General features: G+C 46.9%; 1 protein-coding gene across 1 annotated transcript in view; it reads left to right on the top strand.

Moving 5' to 3' along the window:
- LOC140408367 (rod cGMP-specific 3',5'-cyclic phosphodiesterase subunit beta-like) overlaps window positions 1-25,459 on the top strand; it is a 93,551-nt gene that overhangs the window by 23,318 nt on the left and 44,774 nt on the right. The window contains exons 2-8 of the mRNA XM_072495468.1: window positions 1,592-1,744; window positions 1,839-1,928; window positions 12,493-12,633; window positions 20,683-20,757; window positions 21,981-22,045; window positions 22,140-22,206; window positions 24,480-24,527. Of these exons, the coding sequence (XP_072351569.1) occupies window positions 1,592-1,744; window positions 1,839-1,928; window positions 12,493-12,633; window positions 20,683-20,757; window positions 21,981-22,045; window positions 22,140-22,206; window positions 24,480-24,527 (639 nt within the window). The remainder of the gene's footprint in view (window positions 1-1,591; window positions 1,745-1,838; window positions 1,929-12,492; window positions 12,634-20,682; window positions 20,758-21,980; window positions 22,046-22,139; window positions 22,207-24,479; window positions 24,528-25,459) is intronic.

Genomic DNA, 25,459 nt, shown 5'->3' with positions numbered 1-25,459 from the left:
TAACAATGTTCTCCTAACGCTCAACAGTGAGGCAGATAACACAGTCCAGTATATTGACCACTCTGCACTTGGTGCTACACATGTTTTGAAAGTGATTTGCTGGTCTCATACGATTGTACATGGCCTGTTCATTAAAATACTTTCCAGTGCTCCCACTAACAATTACAACACAGGGAATAGCATGTGTCCAGACTTTGAGACATCACCAGTTATTGTAGGATGGCTGAATGCTCTTAATGTTGTTAATGGAGGAGATCAATACTTTGCAGCATAATTACATAGAATGGGCTATTCAGCAGCCCAACTGATTTGTGCTTATGTTTATGCACCCCACCAACCTCCTCCCCTGCACCAACAGCCCCTCTTCATCGAACATCATTCTATTTCCCTCATGTGCTTACCTATCTTTCTTTTAAAATGTATCCAAAGTATTCACCTCAGCTACTTGTGATGGTGAGATCCATATTTTAACCATGCTTTGGGAAAGGAGCTTTTCCTGAATTCCTATTGGAATTGTTGGCGGCTATCTTATATTTTGGTGTGTAGTTATGACCTCCACTACAATTGGAAACATCTTCTACCCAATCAAACACTATGATTGTAAAGGTCTCATATGTGAAGATTACATCTCCATATTAAGTGTTCACTCAGCCTTCTCTTTTACAAATAATCTGCTCAGTCTTCTCTGGGAAAGAGCTTTCTCAGTTCTGGTACACTTTATTTCGCATCTTCTTCAGTGTGCCTGGTCTCTTTATAATACAAAGGCCAGAATTGGTCTGATCCATCAAGCAGTTTTTGGAATACACGTAAAGATCAATAATGGTGGTGTTCAAATGTCGGCAATAAGTGACTTGAATGTTTTTCAGGTTTGAGCTGTATTTTGGGATTTTGCTCTAATTGGAATAAATGCAGTGTCTTGGTGAGTCCTGCATATGTCCAACATGTAGATGTAAATGTGGACAGTCGATGGAATCTGCAATATTCCTCGTGACGCTTATTTGACGGTGGTTAAATCTTAACGTCTCAATGCTTGATTGTTTAATGCTGAGGCTTAAGAAAGAACTATTGGGCACATCCAAATGTGAGATTGCCTTCACTGATTTCCACTCTTCATAGTGGCGGGATGCTTCTTTAAGCATCAGTAGAGGGGAACAAGCAAAATTGGAGGGCAGCTCTCTTGCGTCCTTAAATAGATACTTTCAGAGACACTGACAGAGGTTTCTGAGAATACTATTCATAGGATTGTGCATAGTATAGGGATCAAGGTCTAAGAAAGGAGATAGGGACAAGGTACCTTAAAAGTGAGAAATTATTATTAGAAAGTAAATACACAGCGTATGCTGATTAACACAATTGGATTAGTAAAAGCCTAAGGATCAGTATTATGATGTGGAGTGGGTAGCAATCTCAGAGTGTAAAACAAAGGCTCTCACCAAGTCTGGACAGGAAAGCTTGGGGTTGGAGATCACTTCATTTTTAAAAAAATGAAACAAATACATTTTTTCATTGTATCGTTTTACTCTTTCATTTGTCTAGATTCACTTCCTTCCACAAAATGCTAACATCTGTTTGTTTCTTCCTTGGAAATTAGTCCAGTGCTTACAGCACATTTGTGGATGAACTGACTGAATACGAAACAAAGTGTGTACTTGCCACCCCCATAATGAATGGTAAAGATGTTGTCGCCGTGATCATGGCGACCAATAAGATAGGCGGACTTTATTTCACTGAAGAAGATGAAGATGTAAGTCTTTCACATATATGTTGGAGCGGATTGAAACATAAAACAAAATGTGTTTGTGACAATCTGTTTATCGATGGTCAATTTTTCTTTTCAGCTTTTTTTGAAATACCTCAACTTTGCCACCTTGAACCTCAAAATCTATCATCTGAGCTACCTTCATAACTGTGAAACAAGAAGAGGCCAGGTAAAGAAAAATTCCTTTTGGATGCTATAGATTTCGACATGTAAGTTGACTCATGAAGCCTTAGAAAGTCCCTCCAAAAACAGGCATGGATTTATGTGTCAGTAATAAAAGTCAATGGCAGCGTGGTCACCATTTGAAATGTGACCTGCATCCAACGCAAAGAGTGGGTCTGTCTTAAACTCTTGCACAGCTTTGCATTACAACCTGAATCACCTACTTGATTCTTTGCCATCAGTTATAAGGCACAGGTAAATGTGCGATGAAAAATTGAGACTGAGTATGATTACAAGTACAACATACTGTGGATGAAAAGAGCATTGACTTATATAGCAAGCATGGTCTGGAAATCTGTGGTCGCCTGATGCACTGAATTGACTTATAATAATAATTTTATTGTCACAAGTAGGCTTACATTAACACTGCAATGAAGTTACTGTGAAAAGCTCCTAGTCGCCACATGGCGCCTGTTCGGGTACACAGAAGGAGAATCCAGAATGTCCAAATTATCTAACAACATGTCTTTCAGGACTTGTGGGAGGAAACTGGAGCACCCGGAAGAAACCCATGCAGACACAGGGAGAATGTGCAGACTCCGCACAGACAGTGACCCAAGCTGGGAATCGAACCTGGGACGCTGGTGCTGTGAAGCAACAGTGCTAACCACTGTGCTACATGCTGCCCCTATATGCCACATTTATGGTATTTTAGGGTTATCTGCATTACCAAGAATTGGGGGGCTTGACGAAGATTTTGAAGAGTTTGCAGATAGTTTGTGGTCAGAAACAACACATTGTGGGTTCTAGGGGCAGAATGTTGCAACCCCGCCCGGGTTCTGAGACACAATTTCCCACTTGGGCACTTCATTTTTAGGCTGGGGGGAGCAGGTGCAGGGAGATTAGGAAACAGAGAAAAAAATCTTTCTTCACCTTGGGCCTTCACGCCTGATCTACTGCCCCCCCATCCCCCCTCTGACCCGCCACAGAGGCGTCTCCTACCCTCTCTCCTCCGGGACCCTGGGGACATACCTTTCCAATGGTCCTGGGACTTAGCTCCAGGCAGAGCATTGTAGTATCACTTCTGGCCACTGCAGTGCTGTGTCTTGCTAGGTTGGAGACCTGTCGGCCAATCTGATTAGCCGGCAATTTTCATGGGTGGGGCTTCTTGCCAAGGGCGGATGGAAGTCCCGTCCATTGCCAATCAATGCTTAAGTGAGTGTTAAATAGCAGTGGGAGTTCGAGGGTAGGGTGTCACACGCCAACTCTTGCTGCTCGCCATCCTTAAAATTCTGCCCTAGGTTTCTTACAAGTGTGGGATGAAAATATAACTATCCAACCATTGTCAATTAACCAACAACATGAATGTTTTTTTCCCATGATGACCATTATTATGGAAACTCCTTCATTCTGTATCCTGTAATGGGGAATGTCAATGGAATGGAAAAGAGCCCACTGATAATGCATAAAATATACCTATATATACCTAAGTTATCCAACACCAGCTCAGTAAATTTGGAAAAATGAGCACCTTTACTGAGGCAGTTTCCTAATAGGGATAGGAGTAAACTATTTAGGCCAACTTTCTCATTCCAATTCTTTCTCTCCTCCCTATATTCCTCAGTATTCTTATTCGTGAAGTGAATATCTTTCTCCCTTTAAACACATTGGCCTAGAAATTTGGGCTTGGAGGACAGCACGATGGCGCAGTGGGTTAGACTTGCTGCCTCACGGCGCCGAGGTCCCAGGTTTGATCCCGGCTCTGGGTCACTGGCCGTCTAGAGTTTGCACATTCTCTGCGTGTTTGCGTGGGTTTCACCCCCACAACCCAAAGATGTGTAGAATAGATGGATTGACCACGCTAAATTGCCCTTAATTGGAAAAAATTAATTGGGTGCTCTAAATTTATTTTTAAAAATAACAAATTTGGGCTTGCTCATTTTTGCATTGACTCTTGCTTCTGAGATGGTGAGGTACTCGGGGGCTATTTATAGGAGGCCTCAGGCCTCATCGTGATGAAGCAAGCACACTGTGAAGAAAATAGAGAAATTACATGTCTGCTCGTGTAGCAGAATGACTTATGCATATGGATCCCTACATTTCCTGGTTGACAAATGTCCCTTGATTGCTCACACCCTGCCTTCTCATTGGATTATATTTGTCTTGATCATTCCTATGCCCATACTATGCTACGTCACACTTTGCTTTTATCATTGGTCGGACTCCTGACTCTGATTCAAAAATTCCTGCTGTCCGAGCTAAAATTAATCTCTTAACCAACACCACGAGAAATAGATTAACTGTCCATTTATCTCGTAGATTGTGGGACCTTGCCTCGTGCAACTTGGCAGCTGTGTTTCCCTATGTTATGATAGCGATTATACTTCAGAAGTACTTCTACGGCCCCTCCCACCCGGCTTACTTACTCTTCCAACTTCTTCCATCGGGCAGGAGTTACAAAAGTTTGAGAACATGCATGAACAGATTCAAAAACAGTTTCTTCCTCACTGTTACCAGACTCCTAAACGACCCTCTTCTGGACTAATCTGATTAATACGACACTCCTGTATGCTTCACCCGATGCCGGTGTCTTTGCATTTACATTGTGTACCTTGTGTGGACTTATTATGTATTTTCTTTTCATGTACAAATGATCTGTTTGAGCTGCACGCAGAAAAATACTTTTCACTGTACCTCGGTACACGTGACAATAAACAGTTCCTAAATCCTAAGCACCTAGGGACATTCAGAGGTTGTGAAAGGCGCTACATAAATGCAAGTTCTTTCATGTTTCTTTGTCAAATTGCAACTGTAATTGTTCCGCCCACTTAATTCATGTCCTTTTGCAACCTTTGGGAAGAATCTGTCATTCCCTTCATTCCAGGAACGTCTGTTTAACTTAACACTTTGCTTCATACATTCCATTCAGTTCCCGATCCAAATGACAAGATTACCTCCAATTCACAGCTGACGATCTTCAGCGAACAATCTTTTCACAGAATTATAGAACTGTAGAAGAGGGCCGTTCAGCAACCCCCCCCCTCCCCCCTGTCGCGTCCGGATGGCTGTTCCAAAGAGCAATTCATTTAGTCACACTTTCAGGCTCTCTTGCCAAATCCGTGCAAGACTTTCATCCTTCAAACATTTATACAATCCCCTTTTGAAAACTATTATTGAATCAATTTTCCTGGCAGGACAGAACATTCCGAACCCCAGGAGAATTCCCCTGGTTCCTTTGCCAATCAGCTTAATTCTGTGCCCTCTGGATTTTGATTTTCCTGCCATTGGGAACAGTTTCTCTCTATTTATGTCACCTAAACCTGTCATCATTTTAAACATTCTCACGTACCCTTCAGAAGAGTGAGGAGTTTATAGTGGCAACCTCGGTGGGGAAGGGTTGGAGCACTAAGCTGTCAGGGGAGCAGTCTTGCTTCTCTTGGCTCCAGAGCTATGGTTTTAAATATATGCATCTATAATTTGAAATATTTATTAGTTGCAACTGCTGCTTAGACCACAGAATAGAGCATTCAGCTCTTCAGAAACTAATTTTACGCTCGAGTGTAAAGAATGCAATAATTCAGAGTAGTGTTCTGGGCTCAACCATCTTCAGCTGCTTCATCAATGAGGCTTGGGCCGACAAGAGCCAGGTAACATTCATGCCACACAAGGACCCAGAATGACCATCGCCAACAAAAGAGAAACATTGCGCAGGTCAAGGAGTCACAGCCTGAGTGAGAGAGATACAGACCGAGTGAGAATTTGGTAATTTGGTGCAGTGAGGTAATTCGGTGAAGAGTGGGAGAAGGTGCATTTCCCTACTGTTTTGTTCTCTCTCTTTCTTCGGGCCTAATTTCGGGAGCCGTTCGGAGAAGGAGGAGCAGTCTCTGTGAGTATAAAAACCTAACGGAAACTTCCTGTTTTCCAGTTTTTTCCCCAAAAGTGACGTCAGAAGGAAGCTGTGATCTGAGTGGTTGATAGTGGGGTTCAGGACTGGCATTTAAACATCCAGGGATTCACAACCTATCGAAAAGACAGGGAGGTGGGCAGAGGGGGTGGGGTTGCCTTGTTAATTAGGAATGAAATTAAATCAATAGCACTAAATGACATAGGGTCAGATGATGTGGAGTCTGTGTGGGTAGAGTTGAGGAACCACAAAGGCAAAAAAACCATAATGGGAGTTATGTACAGGCCTCCTAACAGTGGTCAGGACCGGGGGCACAAAATGCACCACGAAATAGAAAGTGCATGTCAGAAAGGCAAGGTCACAGTGATCATGGGGGACTTCAATATGCAGGTGGACTGGGTAAATAATGCTGCCAGTGGACCCAAGGAAAGGGAATTCATTGAATGTTTACAGGAGGGCTTTTTGGAACAGCTTGTGATGGAGCCCACGAAGGAACAGGCCATTCTGGACTTAGTGTTATGTAATGAGCCAGACTTGATTAAAGATCTTAAAGTAAGGGAGCACTTAGGAGGCAGTGATCATAATATGGTAGAATTCAATCTCTAATTTGAAAGAAAGAAGGTAGAATCAGATGTAAAGGTGTTACAGTTAAATAAAGGTAACTACAGGGGCATGAGGGAGGAACTGACGAAAATCGACTGGGAGCAGAGCCTAGTGGGAAAGACAGTAGAACAGCAATGGCAGGAGTTTCTGGGAGTAATTGAGGACACATTGCAGAGGTTCATCCCAAAGAAAAGAAAGGTTATCAGAGGGGGGATTAGGCAGCCATGGCTGACAAAGGAAGTTAGGGAATGCATCAAAGCAAAAGAGAAAGCCTATAATGTGGCAAAGATTAGTGGGAAGTCAGAAGATTGGGAAGGCTACAAAAACAAACAGAGGATAATAAAGAGAGAAATAAGGAAAGAGAGGATCAAATATGAAGGTAGGCGAGCCAGTAACATTAGGAATGATAGTAAAAGTTTCTTTAAATACATTAAAAACAAACGGGAGGCAAAAGTTGACATTGGGCCGCTCCAAAATGACGCTGGTAATTTTGTGATGGGAGACAAGGAAATAGCTGAGGAACTAAATAAGTACTTTGCGTCAGTCTTCACAGTAGAAGACATGAGTAATATCCCACCAATTCCGGAGATTCAGGAGGCAGAGTTGAATATGGTAGCCATCACAAAGGAGAAAGTGCTAGAGAAACTAAGTGGTCTAAAAATTGATAAATCTCCAGGCCCAGATGGGCTACATCCTAGAGTTCTAAAGGAGATAGCTGAAGAAATAGTGGCGGCGTTAGTTATGATCTTTCAAAAGTCACTGGAGTCCGGGAAAGTCCCAGAGGATTGGAAAATCGCTGTTGTAACCCCCCTGTTCAAGAAGGGAACAAGGAAAAAGATGGAAAATTATAGGCCAATTAGCCTAGCCTCGGTTGTTGGCAAGATTCTAGAATCCATTGTTAAGGATGAGATTTCTAAATTCTTGGAAGTGCAGGGTCGGATTAGGACAAGTCAGCATGGATTTAGTAAGGGGAGGTCGTGCCTGACAAACCTGTTAGAGTTCTTTGAAGAGATAACAAATAGGTTAGACCAAGGAGAGCCAATGGATGTTATCTATCTTGACTTCCAAAAGGCCTTTGATAAGGTGCCTCACGGGAGACTGCTGAGTAAAATAAGGGCCCATGGTATTCGAGGCAAGGTACTAACATGGATTGACGATTGGCTGTCAGGCAGAAGGCAGAGAGTTGGGATAAAAGGTTCTTTTTCGGAATGGCAACCGGTGACGAGTGGTGTCCCGCAGGGTTCAGTGTTGGGGCCACAGCTGTTCTCTTTATATATTAACGATCTAGATGACGGGACTGGGGGCATTCTGGCTAAGTTTGCCGATGATACAAAGATAGGTGGAGGGGCAGGTAGTATGGAGGAGGTGGGGAGGCTGCAGAAAGATTTAGACAGTTTAGGAGAGTGGTCCAAGAAATGGCTGATGAAATTCAACGTGGGCAAGTGCGAGGTCTCGCACTTTGGAAAAAAGAATAGAGGCATGGACTATTTTCTAAAATTATGACAAAATTCATAATGCTGAAGTGCAAAGGGACTTGGGAGTCCTAGTCCAGGATTCTCTAAAGGTAAACTTGCAGGTTGAGTCCGTAATTAAGAAAGCAAATGCAATGTTGTCATTCATCTCAAGAGGCTTGGAATATAAAAGCAGGGATGTACTTCTGAAGCTTTATAAAGCATTAGTTAGGCCCCATTTAGAATACTGTGAGCAATTTTGGGCCCCACACCTCAGGAAGGACATACTGGTACTGGAGCGGGTCCAGCGGAGATTCACACGGATGATCCCAGGAATGGTAGGCCTAACATACGATGAACGTCTGAGGATCCTGGGATTATATTCATTGGAATTTAGGAGGTTGAGGGGAGATCTAATAGAAACTTACAAGATAATGAATGGCTTAGATAGGGTGGATGTAGGGAAGTTGTTTCCATTAGCAGGGGAGACTAGGACCCGGGGGCACAGCCTTAGAATAAAAGGGAGTCACTTTAGAACAGAGATGAGGAGAAATTTCTTCAGCCAGAGAGTGGTGGGTCTGTGGAATTCATTGCCACAGAGGGCGGTGGAGGCCGGGACGTTGAGTGTCTTTAGGACAGAAGTTGATAAATTCTTAATTTCTCGAGGAATTAAGGGCTATGGAGAGAGAACGGGTAAATGGAGTTGAAATCAGCCATGATTGAATGGCGGAGTGGACTCGATGGGCCGAATGGCCTTACTTCCGCTCCTATGTCTTATGGTCTTAATCAACGGCCACATCTGATGAATTTTTAAAAAAATCTTGTTTTGCCCCTGGCACAAGCAGTTGGGTTGATATTGCATTCCTCGATTTCCTGGACACATCCAGTTTGTTCCATACCCGATGTTTTCAGTGCCATATAATGCATGGCAGCTATGCAATTAGAACAAAGACCCTGTTCAGTGAATGTGCGCACATATCATGAAGGCCCTATTTCTAATTTTTAAATCATTCCTGGAATGTGGATGTCGTGGGCAAGGCCAGTATTTATTACCCGCCCCTAATTGTCCTTAAGGAAGTGCTAGTGAGCCGTCCCTTGAACTGCTGCAGGTGCACCCTCAGAGCTTCTGGAGAGGGATTCTGACAAAACGATAGTGAAGGGATGATGTTATAGTTCCAAGTCAGGATGGTGTGTTACTTAGAGGGGAACTTTCAAGTGCTCGTGTTCCATGTATTTGCTGCCCTTGTCCTTTTGGTGGGCAGATGTCACAGATTTAGAAGGTGCTGTCTAAGGAGACTTGATGGGTATGATCCAATGGCTATGCAGCATCAAAAAAGCAGCTCGCCGTGGTGCAGCATGGCCGATAAAAGCCAGGGGATCCAGGGACCTATCCCCTTCGCCTTGGAGACTCGGGCAAGCGGGGACCAGGCGGATTGGCATTCATGGGGGTCTCCCAGGGGAGCGGAGGCTCCCAGGTGCATACCTTTTTGGCATGGTGGTACCCTGGGCACTGCTGGTGCCACCCAGGCACCCTGGCAATGCTAACTGGCAGGGGCACTGCCAGGGTGCTAAGTTGGCATTGCCAAGATGCCAAGCTGGCATTTGTTGTGTGTGTCCGCGTGGATGTTGGGGGGGGGGCGGAGTATGGGGGGGGGGGGATACTGGAGACCCTCCCATAGTGCGTTGGAGCTTGGGGGATCAGGTGACACATCGGGGCCTCGGAGATCAGGACGTCATTTCCAATCTCTCGCTATTCTGAGGAGTTCCGGCGAGTGCAACTCCTCGGTGTAGAAAACAGGACTATGTGCGGACTCGACTGCGCATTCCCCGCTGAGGTTCCTCATTTAACGTGAGTAGTGTTGTACAGCCATGTGTTTCTTGGGGCTGCGAGTGCCGGGAAACACATGGCTAAATGCACTCGCTATGGGACTTTGTTCCCTTTTAGTTGAATCGCGCCCAATGAGTTTGTGCAGTGCATCTTGAAGATGGTGCACACTGCTGTCACTGCGACCTAGTAGTGGTGGAGGGAGTACATGTTTAAAGTAGTGGATGGGGTGCTGGTCAAGTGGGATGCTTTGTCTTGGGTAGTATCAAGTTTCTTGAGTGTTGTTGGAGCTGCACTCATCCAGGCAAGTGGAGAGCATTTCCTCACACCCCTGACCTGCGCCTTGTAGACAGTGGACAGGCTTTGGTGGATCCATAGAATCCCTACAGTGCAGAATGAAGTGAGTCAAGCCATTGAGCCTGCACTGACTCTCTGAAAGAGCATCCGACCTAGGCCCACTCCTCCACCCTATCTCCGTAACTCCATAAGCTCACCTAACCAGCTTTGGATATCAAGGGGCAATTTTAGCATCACCAATCCATCCATCCTGCACTTCTTTGTACTGTGGGAGGAAACCGAAGCACCCGGAGGAAATCCATGCAGACACGGGGAGAACGCGTAAACTCCGCACAGTCACTCAGGGCCGGAATCGAACCCAGGCCCCTGGCGCTGTGAGGCAGCAGTGTGCCACCATGATCAGGAGGCGAGTTACTCATGACAGAGATCCCAACTTCTGACCTATTCTTGTAGTCATTATCTGCTCAGTTCAGTTTCTGGCCAATGGTAACCCCTAGGATGTTAATGCTGGGGAATTACAATGGCAATGCTGTTTAATGTCAAGTGGAGATGCTCATTTCCTGGCACACATGTGGGACAAAGTTTCTTGTCACTTATTAGCCCGAGCCTGAATGGGCTGTCTCAGTATTTGAAGAGTTGCTAATGGTACAGAGATAGAACCATAGAATTCCATAGAATTCCTACATTTCAAAAGGAGGCTATTTGGCTCATTGGGTCTGCACTGACCCTCTGAAAGCGTTCTACCCAGGCCCACTCCCTTGACCTAACCCCATAACCCCACCTAACCTGCACCTTGGGACACTAAGGAGCAATTTATCATGGCCAATCCTCCACATCTTTGGACTGTGGGAGGAAACTGGAGTACCTGGAGGAAACCCACGCAGACACTGGGAGAATATGCCAACTCTACGCAGTCACCCAAGGTCGGAATTGAACTCGAGTCCCTCGCGCTGTGAAGCAGCAATGCTAACCACCGTGCCACCGTGCCGCCCTGTTTGAACATTCCCATTTCTTGCCATATGATTAAGGAAAATCATTGATGAAGCATCTGGAGATGGTTGGGCCTAGGACACAGCCCTGAGGCACTCTTGCAATGATGAGGGATGAGATGATTGGCCTGCAACAACAGAACCATCTCTTCTGTGTTAGATTTGACTCAAAGAGTGGAGAGTTTTTCCCTAATTCCTTTTGATTTCAAATTTGCTGGGATCCCTTGATGCCACACTTGGTCGGGTGCTGCACTGATGTCAAGGCAGTCACTCCCACCGCAACCACCTCAGCCTATGTGACTCGAGCACCTAAAAAAAGCTTGCGATATTCCCAAGTGAAAGTCGCAGAGTGCTACACCCTTTGTTCTTTCTCCAGGAAACCCTGACCTACTAATAGAGTCACGTAGCTTCTTACTCCTCGACCTCAAAAAGTTGATTTGCTGCTGGTTCTGCCTTCCTGCTGTCGATCCGTTCTTCACCCAAAAAAATGATTGGTTCCTTCAGTTTGCAAACAGCTCTTTATGAACTTCCAATGCCGGAGGCACTGCCACACAGCCGAAACACTCGCAGTGTTTCGTGGAAGGATCATTAAAATATATTAATGAGTTAAATGCATCATTGGGTGAGGTAACCTTCTTAATTCTCAAGCATAATGTATACATTGCTGCCTCACTCTGTCAGTGTTTCATTGTTCTTTAGAGAAGATCTATCAATCTAATCTCATTCTGTTTTCTGATGGTATCTAAACTAATTCTGTGGCCAGTGCAATGCTGCAATTAGAGGACACAAATTACTCAAAGCCTGAAATTAGCTCCTTTACTGAGGAAGCACATTTTTTCACACAGAGGGTGCCAGATGCAGTAGTAGAGGCGGGTACAATTTTGTCTTTTAAAAAGCATTTAGACATTATATGGGTAAGATGGGTATAGAGGGATATGGGCCAAATGCGGGCAATTGGAACTAGCTCAGTGGTGAAATCTGGGTGGCATGGACAAGGGCCTGTTTCCATGCTGTAAACCTCTATGACTCTATGTCTGAGGGCACACTGTAACTTCGGGTGCATTAATTTAGTTTTTAAACAGTACTTGTGTGGTAGTCACCACTGTTGTATTATATTGTATATACTGCACTGCATACAAGGATATTACGGTAAGGCCCCTGTACTACAGGTACGGGGGTAGATCCCTGCCTGCTGGCTCCGCCCAGTAGGCAAAGTATAAATGTGTGTGCTCTCCGAACTGCAGCCATTTCGGCAGCATCTGTAGGAGGCCACACATCTCTGTGTAATAAAGCCTCGATTACTCTCTACTCTCGTCTCGTCATAATTGATAGTGCATCAACTTGTTGTACATTGAATCCTGCTGTTCCATCCTAGTATATTGCTGTGGCTGGGGAGAGGAAACCAGGTGATATGCCCCTCTTGAAGCCTGGTTCAAGTGCTGCTCAGATGTACTTTTGAATTGCTTTATTCTAATTTAATTTTACTTCTTCCATTCCTACAGGTTCTTTTATGGTCTGCAAACAAAGTATTTGAAGAACTGACAGATATTGAGCGACAGTTTCACAAGGCTCTTTACACAGTCCGAGCCTACCTGAACTGTGAGAGATACTCAGTAGGACTCCTAGACATGACCAAGCAGAAGGTTTGGATCATAATTTGCATATTCTGTTGATTTAAGCGTCTTGATATTGTGAATCACTGCAACAGATATTGCTCTCATGAAAAATAACCGTGTGGTGTATTCTGAATAATGGAGTCACAGCATTTATTTTCAATAGCCAATAGGTTTCTTTGGATTTTCATTGTATTTGATTGCAGAAGCCTTGACATTCTAATGATGTGCTCGCTCAGTTATCTCAACCATTGATTGTGCAGGAAGACCACTATTTAAACTTAACAATTAGGTGATCGACAGTCTGAACTTTTAAAAAATAAATTTAGTGTACCCAATTAATTTTTTTCCAATTAAGGGGCAAATTAGCATGTTCAATCCACCTACCTTGCACATCTTTGGGTTGTGGGGTGAAACCCACGCAAACACAGGGAGAATGTGCAAACTCCACTCGGACAGTGACCCAGAGGCAGGATCGAACTTGAGACCTCGGTGGCGTGAGGCAGCAGGGCTAACCCACTGTGCCACCGTGCTGTTCCTGACAGTCTGAACTTAATTTGTTGGTTTTGTTGATTATCTGAATGCCTCAGAGACACTTGAGTGTTTTACTTTGTTTCATGCTGCCTTTATCCAACAGTTGGAAAATGTGAGACATGGGCTCCTGCTTAAACGTGAAGTTCGGATAGTCAGCTACAAGGGCTGGGACTTGTGATAGCGCCCGAAAGCTAGCCCGCCGCGGCGCAACTTGGCCGATAGAAGCCAGAAAAACCTGCTCCCAGGATATGCCCAGCATGCAACCCCTCACGAGGTCTAATGCGATCTCACGAGACGTTGCGATGTAAATCCCGTCCATTGTGGGGGTGCCTCCCATAGTGCGTTGGGGCTTGGGGCGGGAGGGGTCAGGGATTGCTTCGGGGGCTCCAGAGTTTGGGATGCCATTTAAAAATGGCATCCCGATTTCCCTCTACATTGAGCAGTTCCGGCGAGCAGGACGCCTCAGTGTAGAAACCGAGGCTATGTGCAGCGTAGACCGCACATTGTCTGTTGAGGTCCCCTATCTAACGGGAGTGCCGTTATATAGTGTTGTGTTTCTCGGCGCTATGAGCGCCAGAAAGCACACAGGTAAACGCGCTCACTATGGGACATGGTCCCATTTAGTTAAATGGCGGCCTAAGAAAACCACCATCGGGCCATATGGGCACTGGGGGAACAGTCACCCAAATTACAGTTCTGCACATAAGTGCTTATAATGTAAGAATGATTGGCTCATGGGCAGGATTTCCTTCCGAGGGCGGCCGGATGGAAGTGAGCTCTAAATAGCAGTGGTAGTCGCGAGAGTCAGCGGTAGCGTGTTACACGCCGAATTGCGAGATGGCGACCACCAATCGTTCGCCATCTTTAAAATTCTACCCTTAGTTTCTTACACGTGTGGGGGGAAAAAAAAATCAGAATCCAACCACTATAAATGAACTAGCTTCATGGTAACGATTAAAATGTGGAACTTCCTACTGCAGGGAATAGTTGATGCATTCAAGGGGAAGTTAGATGAGAATATAAGGGCGAAAACAATCAAAGGACCTATTTATGGGGTTAAATGAAGAGGGGTGAGAGGCATCTTATCTGGAATGTAAATACCTCAACTCATTTACCCACCTTATCACCCATCCCTTCATATTCCAAAATAATAAAAATATGTAGGTGAAGTTAGTCTTGATAATTTTAATTTATCGAACATCCATGGTCTAATGAGGAAAAGAATTCCAGATTTTCACTACCCTTGGTTTGGAATAAAATCCCAGACAGCCACTGTCTCCTCATATAATGTACATTTGGTGTTTTCCCTTACATTGGTGTTCTTGAGAATTGTCCTGATGAGCATCCAACACTTCTGAACCAATTACCACAGCTTAACAAGCATTGGGCATCCTTTTCTAATTTTCTTTCCTCTTTGTCATGCATCAGTTTACTAGCCCTTAATAGGCCTTCAGGCCCACTAACATAGCTATTCTCCACTTGTCATATAATTGGAGAACGTGGGTGGGTTATTCACCTGCAAAGCATTTGAACAAAGAAGGGCTCATCCTTGCCCACTTTCACTAGATAGCAATCAGGAGTGGGAATCTTGGTTGAGTTTTTCTACACGTAAACCAGTGACTAGTTGTAGCAGACCTACTCTGCCTGAGTCCAGCGAACACAAATAAAACAAGCGATGGAACCCACGGTCTTGTTCACAGATGTGTCGCAATAACACACATTTGCCAAGAAAAATATAACTTTTTTTAAAAATGAATCTATTCTTCTCATGCTGGATGGCAATAAAAATAAGATAAAAGGCTTATTCAAAAAGTTCAATGAAGCATTTGAGCACCAGAATTGGCCATATTAGGCAAGGTTGCTGAAAAAAAATCACTTTTGCTTATGCAGTCTAACAATGGCCATTGCTACAGTAAGATAAAATATATTTTACAACCATAATAATGCAGAATTATATTTGCATTAATTTAAAGTTCACACCATCTGCTCTCCAATCTCACCACACCACATTGTCTATGAATCATTAATTAGTTTCAGTTTTTTAAAGATACTTGTTAATATTTACTCAGTCACTGTGCAACAACACCAGTAACCTATAGTGATAGAATGCCTTTCATATGATAAAATGTCCCATGTTCCAACACAGAAATATTATGAAGTGATATTTGACAGAGAGCCACATGAGGAAATATGAGGGCAAATTACCAACAGCTTAGCCAAAGAACAAAGAACAATACAGCACAGGAACAGGCCCTTCGGCCCTCCAAGCCTGTACTGGTCATGATACCACCCTTGGCCAAAACCCTCAGCACGTCCTTGTGCCATATCCGTCTATATCCATTAATAAGTAGATCTTAAAGGAGGAGAGGGAGTGGTAGAGAGGCAGAGAGGTTTAGGGGGGGAATTCTAGGGCTTAGGACGCTGGACACAAATGGTGGAAAAATTAAAATTGGGACGCTCGAAAGGCCATAATTTGAGGCCTGCAGAATATCTTCGAGGGTTGTGGATATTACAGAGATCGGGAGGAATGGGACCATGGAGGGATTTGAAAACAAGGTTGAGAGTTTTAAAACCGGGGGGCTGTTTAACTGAAAGCTAAAGCAATTCATTGAGCACAGGCCTGACTGATGAATGGAACTTAGTATGAATGAAATCATGGACAGTAGAGTTTTGCAAGACCTCAGTTTTATAGAGGGTAAAATGTGGGAGATTGATTAGGAATAGGTTGTAATAGTCATGTCCAGAGATGTCCTTCTGAAAGGCAACTAGGGATGGGCAAGAAGTGATGGCTAACCAACGACCTCCACATCCCGCATATGAATTTTTTAAAAAGCATAAGATGAGTTTGAAAACTGATTCTGGAAACCTCAGCGGTATTTATAATAATAATCTTTATTGTCACAAGTAGGCTTACATTAACACTGCAATGAAGTTATTGTGAAAAGCCCCTAGTCACACATTCCAGCGCCTGTTCGAGTACACAGGGGGAGAATTCAGAATGTCCAATACATAACAGCACGTCTTTCAGGACTTATGGGAGGACACCGGAGCTCCCGGAGGAAACCCACGCAGTTATGGGGAGAATGTGCAGGTTCCACACAGACAGTGACGCAAGCCGGGAATCGAACCTGGGACCCTGGAGCTGTGAAGCAACGGTGCTAACCACTGTGCTAACGTGCTGCATTACCAATGCGTATTTTTTTGATAAACTATTTTATTGAGGCATTTTGGCATATTAAACAACAACAATACAAAACAGTGTGCAAAGAACAATCAACATAGTGCAAAAACCAGCTCCCCTCCTACAAGGACCCGCCTAACTACCCCCCTAATCTACATTGCCCTAACCCCCCTCCCGTCCCCCCATCCACCCCGCAACCCCCCCTGCTGACGATTAATTTACCGCGAAGAAGTCGATAAATGGTTGCCACCTCCGGGCAAACCCTGACAGTGACCCTCTCAAAGCGAACTTAATTTTCTCCAGACCGAGAAAGCTCGTCATATCCGATAGTCAGGTCTCCGACTTCGGGGGCTTTGAGTCCCTCCATGCCAGCAGAATTTGTCGCCGGGCTACCAGGGAAGCAAAGGCCAAAACGTCAGCCTCTCTCTCCTCCTGGAATCCCGGGTCCTCCGAAACCCCCAAAATTGACACCTCTGGACTCATCACCACCCTTGTTTTCAGTACCCGGGACATTGCGTCCGCGAATCCCTGCCAGTACCCCCTGAGATTTGGACATGCCCAGAACATGTGGACATGATTCGCTGGTCCTCCCGAACATCTGGCGCACCTGTCCTCTAATCCAAAGAATTTACTCATCCGGGCCACTGTCATGTGGGCCCGGTGGACGACTTTAAATTGAATCAGGCTGAGCCAGGCGCATGTTGCGGTCACATTTACCCTGCTCAACGCCTCCGCCCATAAGCCCTTTTCTATCTCACCTCCGAGCTCCTCTTCCCACTTAAGTTTCAGCTCCTAGTCTGCGACTCCTCTGCCCCCATAAGTTCTTTGTATATATCTGAGACCCTCCCCTCCCCCACCCATCCACTGGACACAACCCTGTCCTGGATCCCCCTGAGTGGCAGGCGTGGGAAGGATGGAATCTGCCTGCGTAGAAAGTCCCACACCTGCAAGTACCTGAAATCATTCCCTCGCGCCAGCCCAAATTTCTCCTCCAGCGCCCTCATGCTCGGGAAGCTCCCATCCTCTCAATCACAGCCCTCCGCCATGCTCGGAACCCACCGTCCATATTCCCTGGGGCAAACCGGTGATTGTCACAAATTGGGGACCAAACTGATGCTCTCACTTCCCCCACCTGCCTTCGCCATTGGCCCCAAATCTGCAAGTTCGCCACCACTATAGAGTTGGTGGAGAACCGTGCCGGCGGGAGCGGCAGGGGCGCCGTAACCAGGGCTGCCAAACTGGTGCCCCTGCACGAAGCGGCCTCCACCCGCCCCCAAACTTACCCCGCACCCACCATCCACTTCCTTATCATAGCTATGTTGGCCGCCCAGTAGTAATTACTAAAGTTTGGCAGCGCCTGTCCCCCTTCCCCTCGGTTCCTCCCGAGCATCAATCTCCTCACCCGCGGGGACTTTCCCAATAATCATTTTATTGACCTTCTTGAAAAAAGACCGCGGAATGAAAATGGGGAGACACTGGAATACGAACAGGAATCTCGGGAGGATCGTCATTTTAACTGTCTGCACTCTCCCCGCTAGTGTCAGTGGGAGTGCATCCCACCTCCGGAGCTCAACCCTCATTTGCTCCACCAACCGAGATAAGTTCAACTTGTGCAACTGGCCCCAGTCCCGCGCCACCTGTATCCCTAAGTATCTAAAACTGTCCCTACTAACCTAAACACAGCCACTTCAGCCGACCCTCCTGGCCCCTCGCCTGGTCTACAAACAACTCACTTTTTGCCATGTTCAGTTTATACCCCGAGAACCGGCCGAATTTCCTCAGGATTCCCATGATTTCATCCATCCCAGCCAGTGGATCCGTGATGTATAAAAGCAGGTCGTCGGCGCACCCCCCCCCCCCCCCCCCCCCGTACCAGCCCCTTCCAACCCCCCAACCCCTAGAAGCTCTCAGGCCAATTACCAACGGCTCTATTGCTAGCGCAAACAGCAGTGGGGAGAGGAGGCACCCCTGCCTCGTCCCTCGGTACAGTCTAAAATAGTCAGACGTCGTCTTATTTGTCCCAACACTAGCCTCTGGAGCCTGTTACAGCAGTCTAACCCAGTCGATAAAGCCGTCCCTGAACCCAAATCGTCCCAGCACCTCCCATAAATACTCCCACTCAACCCGGTCGAAAGCCTTCTCGGCATCCATTGCCACAACTACCTCTGCCTCCCTACTTTCCGGGGGCATCATGATCACATTCAGCAGCCTTCTTAGGTTGGCCACCACCTGCCTGCCCTTGACGAACCCGGTTTGATCTTCCATAATAACGTCCGGCACACAGTTCTCAATCCTAGCCGCTAAGAGCTTGGCCACCAATGCGTATTTTTAAGATCACTAGTGCCACCAGATACAGAAACTTGTCTTGCAATCTTTTAGTAGAGCCTTTTCACGACAGACAACATAGAGGCAAATTTTCTGGGCTGGATTCTCCGATTCTGCGGCTATGTCCCCCTTGCTGTCGTGGGAACGGTGGCGTTTTATGCCAGAAAAACTGCCGCAGAACAGCCACTGATTCTCCGTTTTGCTGGGGGATAGCAGGGCGGCAGCATAGAGCACCCGGTTCTAGCTGCTGATATGCCCCAGAGAATTGCTGGGTCCGTGGCCGCGCATGCGCACACCGACGGCCTGCAGCGGCCGCGCCGTGCTACATGGCAGTGGGCGTTCGCGGACCAGGCCCGCAAAATATTCCCCTCCTTCGGCCGGCTCGCGCGCCCCAGACCACTCCCCCACAGAGCCCCCAGCCCCGAATAATGACCTCCCCTTCCCGTGGATCGGCCCTCCCCTGACTGTGGCGGCGCTGGACTGAGTCCGCAGCCGCCACGCCGAGTTCCCGATGGGTGAGACCATGAGAGACCCATGCCATCGGGAACATGGCTGGTCGGGGGCGGAGCATCGGAAATGCCCTGTGGCCGTCGATACGTGGCACGGCGCATTCTGCGAGTACGCCTCTTTGGAGGGGGCGGGGCATCGCAAAAGTGGCACCGCCCCCGATTTTGGCGGAAACTTGGATTCTCCGGCCGGTCGTCGAACGTGGTTTGCCGTCGAAATCCAGCCCTCTGTATCAGCAGCATTCACCCCACCTCACCTGTTATTTCCACTCTGTCCAGCCAGCTGAGCTAAACCAATCCCTAATGGGTGTATTCCATGGTTGAAGTTCCCTCTGCAAGTCCAGTGATGGAATGTGGGCGGCAGGGGGAAGGGGAGGCACTGGTCGACAGATCCCTGGCGTATTTTTAGCCATGCCCCACCTCAAGATCTGTCTGCCGTTGGGTGTGTGTGAGCAGATAATTGTCTCTTGGATATTTAACTAAAATATTTAGAGGTTATCTTATCTTCCTGAAATAACCTGTAAAGCAAAGGGCCCAATGTACCCGCCGCGTCCTACCAGAATCAGCACCACATCCGGCCGATTGATGCCGTGAGAGGCCCCAATTCTATGTTTGCCGATGGTGGGCATGCCCGTAATGGGTGGGACCCAGACTTGCAGAATTAAGTGAGCTTTAAAAGCTCACTTAATTCTGCCGATGCCAAATTGAACCTGCGCCCGGGATTTACCGGCTTTGCCGAGGAGTCAGCAGGCGGGCACCGTTTAGCACTGGTCCCCACAAACAGGGACTAGGTGGAATGACACTTGGGGAGGGGTCTCTCACAGGTGATCGGAGGCCCTGGGGTGTTTGCTATCTGGGCACGGTAGCACCCTGGCACTGCTGATGCCACCTGGGCATCTTGGCACTGCCAGCATGGCACCCTGGCAGTGCCACCTGGGCACCCCGGCAGTGCCATCTGGGCACCCTGGCAATGCCACTGGGGCACCCTGGCAGTGCCACCTGGGAACCCTGGAAGTGCCACTCAGGCGTCAACCTGGCACTGCCAAGGTGCCCAGTTGGCAATTTGTCCATACTGGGGATCAGGCCCAGGGGTACCCTGCCCGTATGAGATGGGGTGCAGGGGGCCCGAGGACCCCCCAACTGGTGAGTTGGGAGGATCCAGAAGTCACGTCAGGCGGTCGTGAGATTGGGGGGCCATTTTTAAATGGCGCCCTGATCACTTCCTGTAGACGAGCAGACCTCCTCCGTGCAGGAAATGCAAGTGAATGCGATCTCAGCGAGGCCTTCCTCATCGAGGTCCGAAAAAAGAGTGCCATTAGGTAGCGACCCTCCTAATCCCACCCAGATTAGGTCATTAGATCATGTCCAAAATGTCAGATTATTATTTTCATGGCCTAATTTAAGGTTGTAAGCATGTTCCTGCCTTGCAGTAGCTCTTCCAGTTTTGTTGTTACCTTTCCTCAGATAAACTATGAATTTTAACACTGTGCTTTATAATAAGAGAAAATTGACTAACTCTTATTTAATTTGCAGGAATTTTTTGACTTGTGGCCTATACAGATGGGGGAAGTCCCTCCTTACCAAGGACCCAAAACACCTGATGGCAGAGTATGTTTTAACTTAATTCAGTGTGAATGTTTGAGGATTCTGATATGAAAAGAAAGACTTGCATTTGTATACAAACAGACAAATTTGGAACGGGCATATGTCATTTGGCCCCTTGACCTGCTCCCTCATTCAACACATTCATAGTTGAACTGACTGTGGCCTCAACTCCACAGTCCCACCTACTCGGAATAACCTTCAACTCCCCTGTCAATCAATGTTATGATCATTACATAACCTCAACAAAGGTACCTTCCAGTCAATGATGTGCTGTCACTATTGTCTGGCCTCAACCAATTTGCAAACATCAATGAAAAGATAAACTGCTTTAGTTACGTTGGTCAACGGATAAATATAGAACTCCTCTGTCCCTCTTTGAAATAGTGCCATTAAATCTCTTGTGTCTACTTGAGAGGGCGCACAGGGCCTTGTTTTAGCAGCTAACACTGCACCTCTGACAGAACTGCACTCACCCCAGTGGTGCATTAGGGGCATCAGCCAGATTTTGCATTCATATGGGATGGGGTTTGAATATCCACAACTTTGGGCCTATGGAATTAATTGGTGCTGGGACCATTTTGGGCACCGGTCCTGCCCGTGCCTGTTTACGTCAGTGGTTCACACACCTATGTGATCTTACAGAAGGTGGTCAATGTACAGATTGCCTCTGCATTCACCATCCAGTTAGAGATGGTGGGGTTACAAGGTACAAGGGGTGGGGGTAAGTGCTGTCCGAAGGAAGATCTATTGGTAGCTGCACTGGGAGAGGTGAGCACTGTTCAGCCATTGGAAAACCTTGGTGCACAAGTCAGACTTTCAAGTGCTTCTATAGTGGGGTTTTTCCTGGCCAAGTCATGAGCCACTGGCTTATAGCTGGAGGGGCGCCAGTTCACATAAAGAACGACTGACCAGGAGTCACTCCTGCTCTTATCAGCTGCCATTAAGGTACCTCAGGTAGTGCTGCTGAGCGAGTAGCCTTGTTGCCAGGAGCCCACCTCCAGGTAAAACCTGCGGAGGTGGGAACATGGCATGTTCTAAATTCCCATGCTCCCACCGCCTCCTTTGCCGGTTCTCCAGGTCTGTGAGAATTCTGGGCTCAGAAGGCAAGTGTGCCATCAACTCAGCCACGGCTGCCACCAGCCACAGCCGGTTATAATGTTAAACGATTCTTACCAATATCATTATGAAATGTTCCAGTTATTGACTGATTATTGTATATCTTGTAGGAAATAATCTTTCACAAAATAATTGACTACTTTCTGCATGGAAAGGAAGAGATTAAAGTCATTCCGTAAGTTTTAAGCACCTCTCAATTGACAGTTTTTTCTCCCGTGGTAAAAACCGTCCAGTTGCACAACTTGTTCTTTTCTCTGTCCTTTCTTCAGGAATCCACCTGCTGATCACTGGGCCTTGGTCAGTGGACTACCAACGTATGTTGCAGAAACTGGCTTGGTAAGTTTTGTTTTCAGAGCTGTTACGAAGTCAGGTTAATTTGGTCTTGGAAAGGTTCCGGAGGAGAGGCTACGAAAATGAATCTTAGCTTAAGGAACATTGACTATTTCGAGTTCAACTAAATTATTAACAAAGAACCCCATAATACAAACGTATATCCAGTTGGCTCTGGTGACACTGGCTGGCAGTGCAGATGGTCCTTGGCACTGAAGTTAACCATAATCAATGCCACATTGAATGGCAGCAAAACAAGCTGGTTGTCACCAGTGGTGCGAGTGCTTAGATGTCCTGGCACCATATCGAACCCACAGCCAACACCATTCAGGCATTGAAAGTTGCCCTTGACTCTGATTCCTTTAGGGATATTGAGGAGACTAAAAGGCGTGAGGCACGGGCGACACAGTGGTTAGCTCTGCTGCCTCACGGCACTGCAGACCCAGCTGTGATCCCGGCCCCCGGGTCACTGTCCGCGTGGAGTTTGCACATTCTCCCCGTGTCTGCATGGGCCCCACCCCCACAACCCAAAGATGTGCAGGTATGTGGATTGGCCACGCTAAGTTGCCCCTTAGTTAGAAAAAAAGAATTGGGTTCTCTAAATTTAAATAAGAAAATAGGCGTGAGGCAATCCCACATCATCTTACCCTCATTCAGATGGAATTTCTCAACAGTGTGCATGTCTCAAATCCTCCCTCCAGAACCTCTGCCTCACTGTTAAATAATCCCTCGGAAGCTTCCTCCGTGCCAGAGAGATTCCCTATTTGGGCTGCTCCTACACATTAGTCTCAACATCCACCTGGTCATCTGTAATAAACCCCACAATTGAAGTTTATGGTACTCTCTGCGCCATTGGTGATCTGGAGGTGGGGGTACTGCACAGAGAATGTTCATGTAATAAATTGTTAAATACATTTCTGGATTTCCAGGCCGGTTTTGGTTTTTGAAGCCCGGAAGAAGCTGTGTTTCATGTACACACATGGACTGAAAGGGGTTACAACCTGGTCTTGCTACATGAGGGGGCTGCACCTTCAACTTCTGCACAACACTTCAGCCCTAAATTCCTGATTTCTATCCCCCCCCCCCAGTGTGCAAGTGGCTGGGTAAATTGGAAGACCCCTCCATGTGTCTTTTCTTGGAGCCTAGCCAAGACACAGATTAACAGATCGAGGAAGATTGGACTAATTCCCCCCAGATGCCCTGCTATTCCCTGTGCTGGGGTGACCATGGAGAGGATTTATGCCGGTATTTTCCGAGGCCTTTTGCGATGGGTGGGCATCACAGGGTTTCCTTCAGGCACTGAAAATAACATTATAATTCAGTTGAGAAAGTTCCCATTGTTTACGTTGGAACTTTTTATTTTGACTTGAGTTGAGTTTCTTTTCTATTGATTGGACAGTGTATTTCTTTCGGCTGCCTAAAAAGAGTACCTGTTATGGTGAATTGTGTTTGGTACCCCTGAGGGAATTCTAATATTGGGATTTAATGCTCCCTGGTTTGGAGGCGGTGGGGTGGGGGGTTGTGTAGTTGATTGGGAATGTGTGGGATGAGGATCCTGCTGCTTTCCCTCCGCACTCCGATTTAGCCCAAAGGGTGGCCGTCCCACCTGGAGGCCAATTGAGGCCCTCAAGTGGCCACTTAAGGACCTCGTCCCACTGCCAGTAGCATTTAACCAGAGGCCAGTCGGGGCTCCAACCCACACGGAACCCACCAGCTGAACCTTGGTGGGTATACCTGGCTGTGGATGGGGTGGGGTTGGGTTACTTTCAGTGGAGCTACCCATTGAAGGCATGGGCTGCCCACGGGTGAAAACACTCGCTTGCCCTATATATTCCCCCAAACTCACCGGGGTCTCCTTGTCGGGCCGTCCCGCCACTCCCGGTGATGCTGTTGGGGCGGTAACTCTTGTTCGAGTGACTTCCATCCTGCACTGGGATTTCAGAAGGAAAATTCCTCTCACAAAAACAGGGGGGTGGGGGGGCCGAAAGCAAATGACGGTAAGGTAAATACCGGATCAGTACCTATTCCCATCGGGTCTCCCAAAAATGACAACGTCAGGATTGACACCAGTTTCCCCAGATGGTGGATGGGACTCGCTCCCCAATTACCCCTTGGAGAAGATTGTCCTTTTGGTCCCACCAGTAGCACAACCAGAATTGGAATGTCAAAGTATGTGGCGAGTAATTACGTGGTGGTGGGGAATGTGTACTTTCTTGCCACTCAGTCTCTTCTGATTTCAAAAACGTTCGCTGAATAATTTTCCGCAATTATCTTCACAGATCTGCAATATCATGAATGCAGCAGCAGACGAGACATTTAGCTTCCAGGTAAAACACCCATTCATTAAGAAAACAAACGCCCACAACATTAGAAGTCATAATTCAGGAACGAGGAATGGCAAAGTCGTGACTGAATCATTCTGCTCAGAATTCCATCAAATGTAGACAAGGAACAAACATCAGGAATATTACAGAGCATCAAATGTACAGAACCAGGCAAAGAGGTTTAAAAAGCATGGGTAAAACATTAAATGTTGAAAGGCAAATCCACTATCTATAAGGAACCTGATTATTGGCCACTAACAGTTGAAGACCATCAGGGAATGGGGTGGGCCAGGTGAGTGTCGGGAGGAGCAGGAAGGTGTAGGGTGGAGTGGGGTAGAACAGATAAGAGAGAGGATGTGCAGAATGGAGAGGGAGAGAGATGAGTGGAATGGGACAGTGCAGAGTGGAGAGGGGGAGAGATGAGTGGAATGGGACAGTGCAGCGTGGAGAGGGAGAGAGATGAGTGGAATGGGACAGTGCAGAGTGGAGAGGGGGAGAGATGAGTGGAATGGGGCAGTGCAGAGTGGAGAGGGGGAGTGATGAGTGGAATGGGACAGTGTAGAGTGGAGAGGGGGAGAGATGAGTGGAATGGGACAGTGCAGCGTGGAGAGGGGGAGAGATGAGTGGAATGGGACAGTGCAGAGTGGAGAGGGGGAGAGATGAGTGGAATGGGACAGTGTAGAGTGGAGAGGGGGAGAGATGAGTGGAATGGGACAGTGCAGAGTGGAGAGGGGGAGTGATGAGTGGAATGGGACAGTGTAGAGTGGAGAGGGGGAGAGATGAGTGGAATGGGACAGTGCAGAGTGGAGAGGGAGAGATGAGTGGAATGGGGCAGTGCAGAGTGGAGAGGGAGCGATGAGTGGAATGGGGCAGTGCAGAGTGGAGAGGGGGAGAGATGAGTGGAATGGGGCAGTGCAGAGTGGAGAGGGGGAGAG

The sequence above is a fragment of the Scyliorhinus torazame genome, chromosome 3 (assembly GCF_047496885.1).
Source record: "Scyliorhinus torazame isolate Kashiwa2021f chromosome 3, sScyTor2.1, whole genome shotgun sequence".
In the NCBI taxonomy this organism is placed as follows: Eukaryota; Metazoa; Chordata; class Chondrichthyes; order Carcharhiniformes; family Scyliorhinidae; genus Scyliorhinus; species Scyliorhinus torazame.
This window is presented reverse-complemented; position numbering and strand designations above follow the sequence as displayed.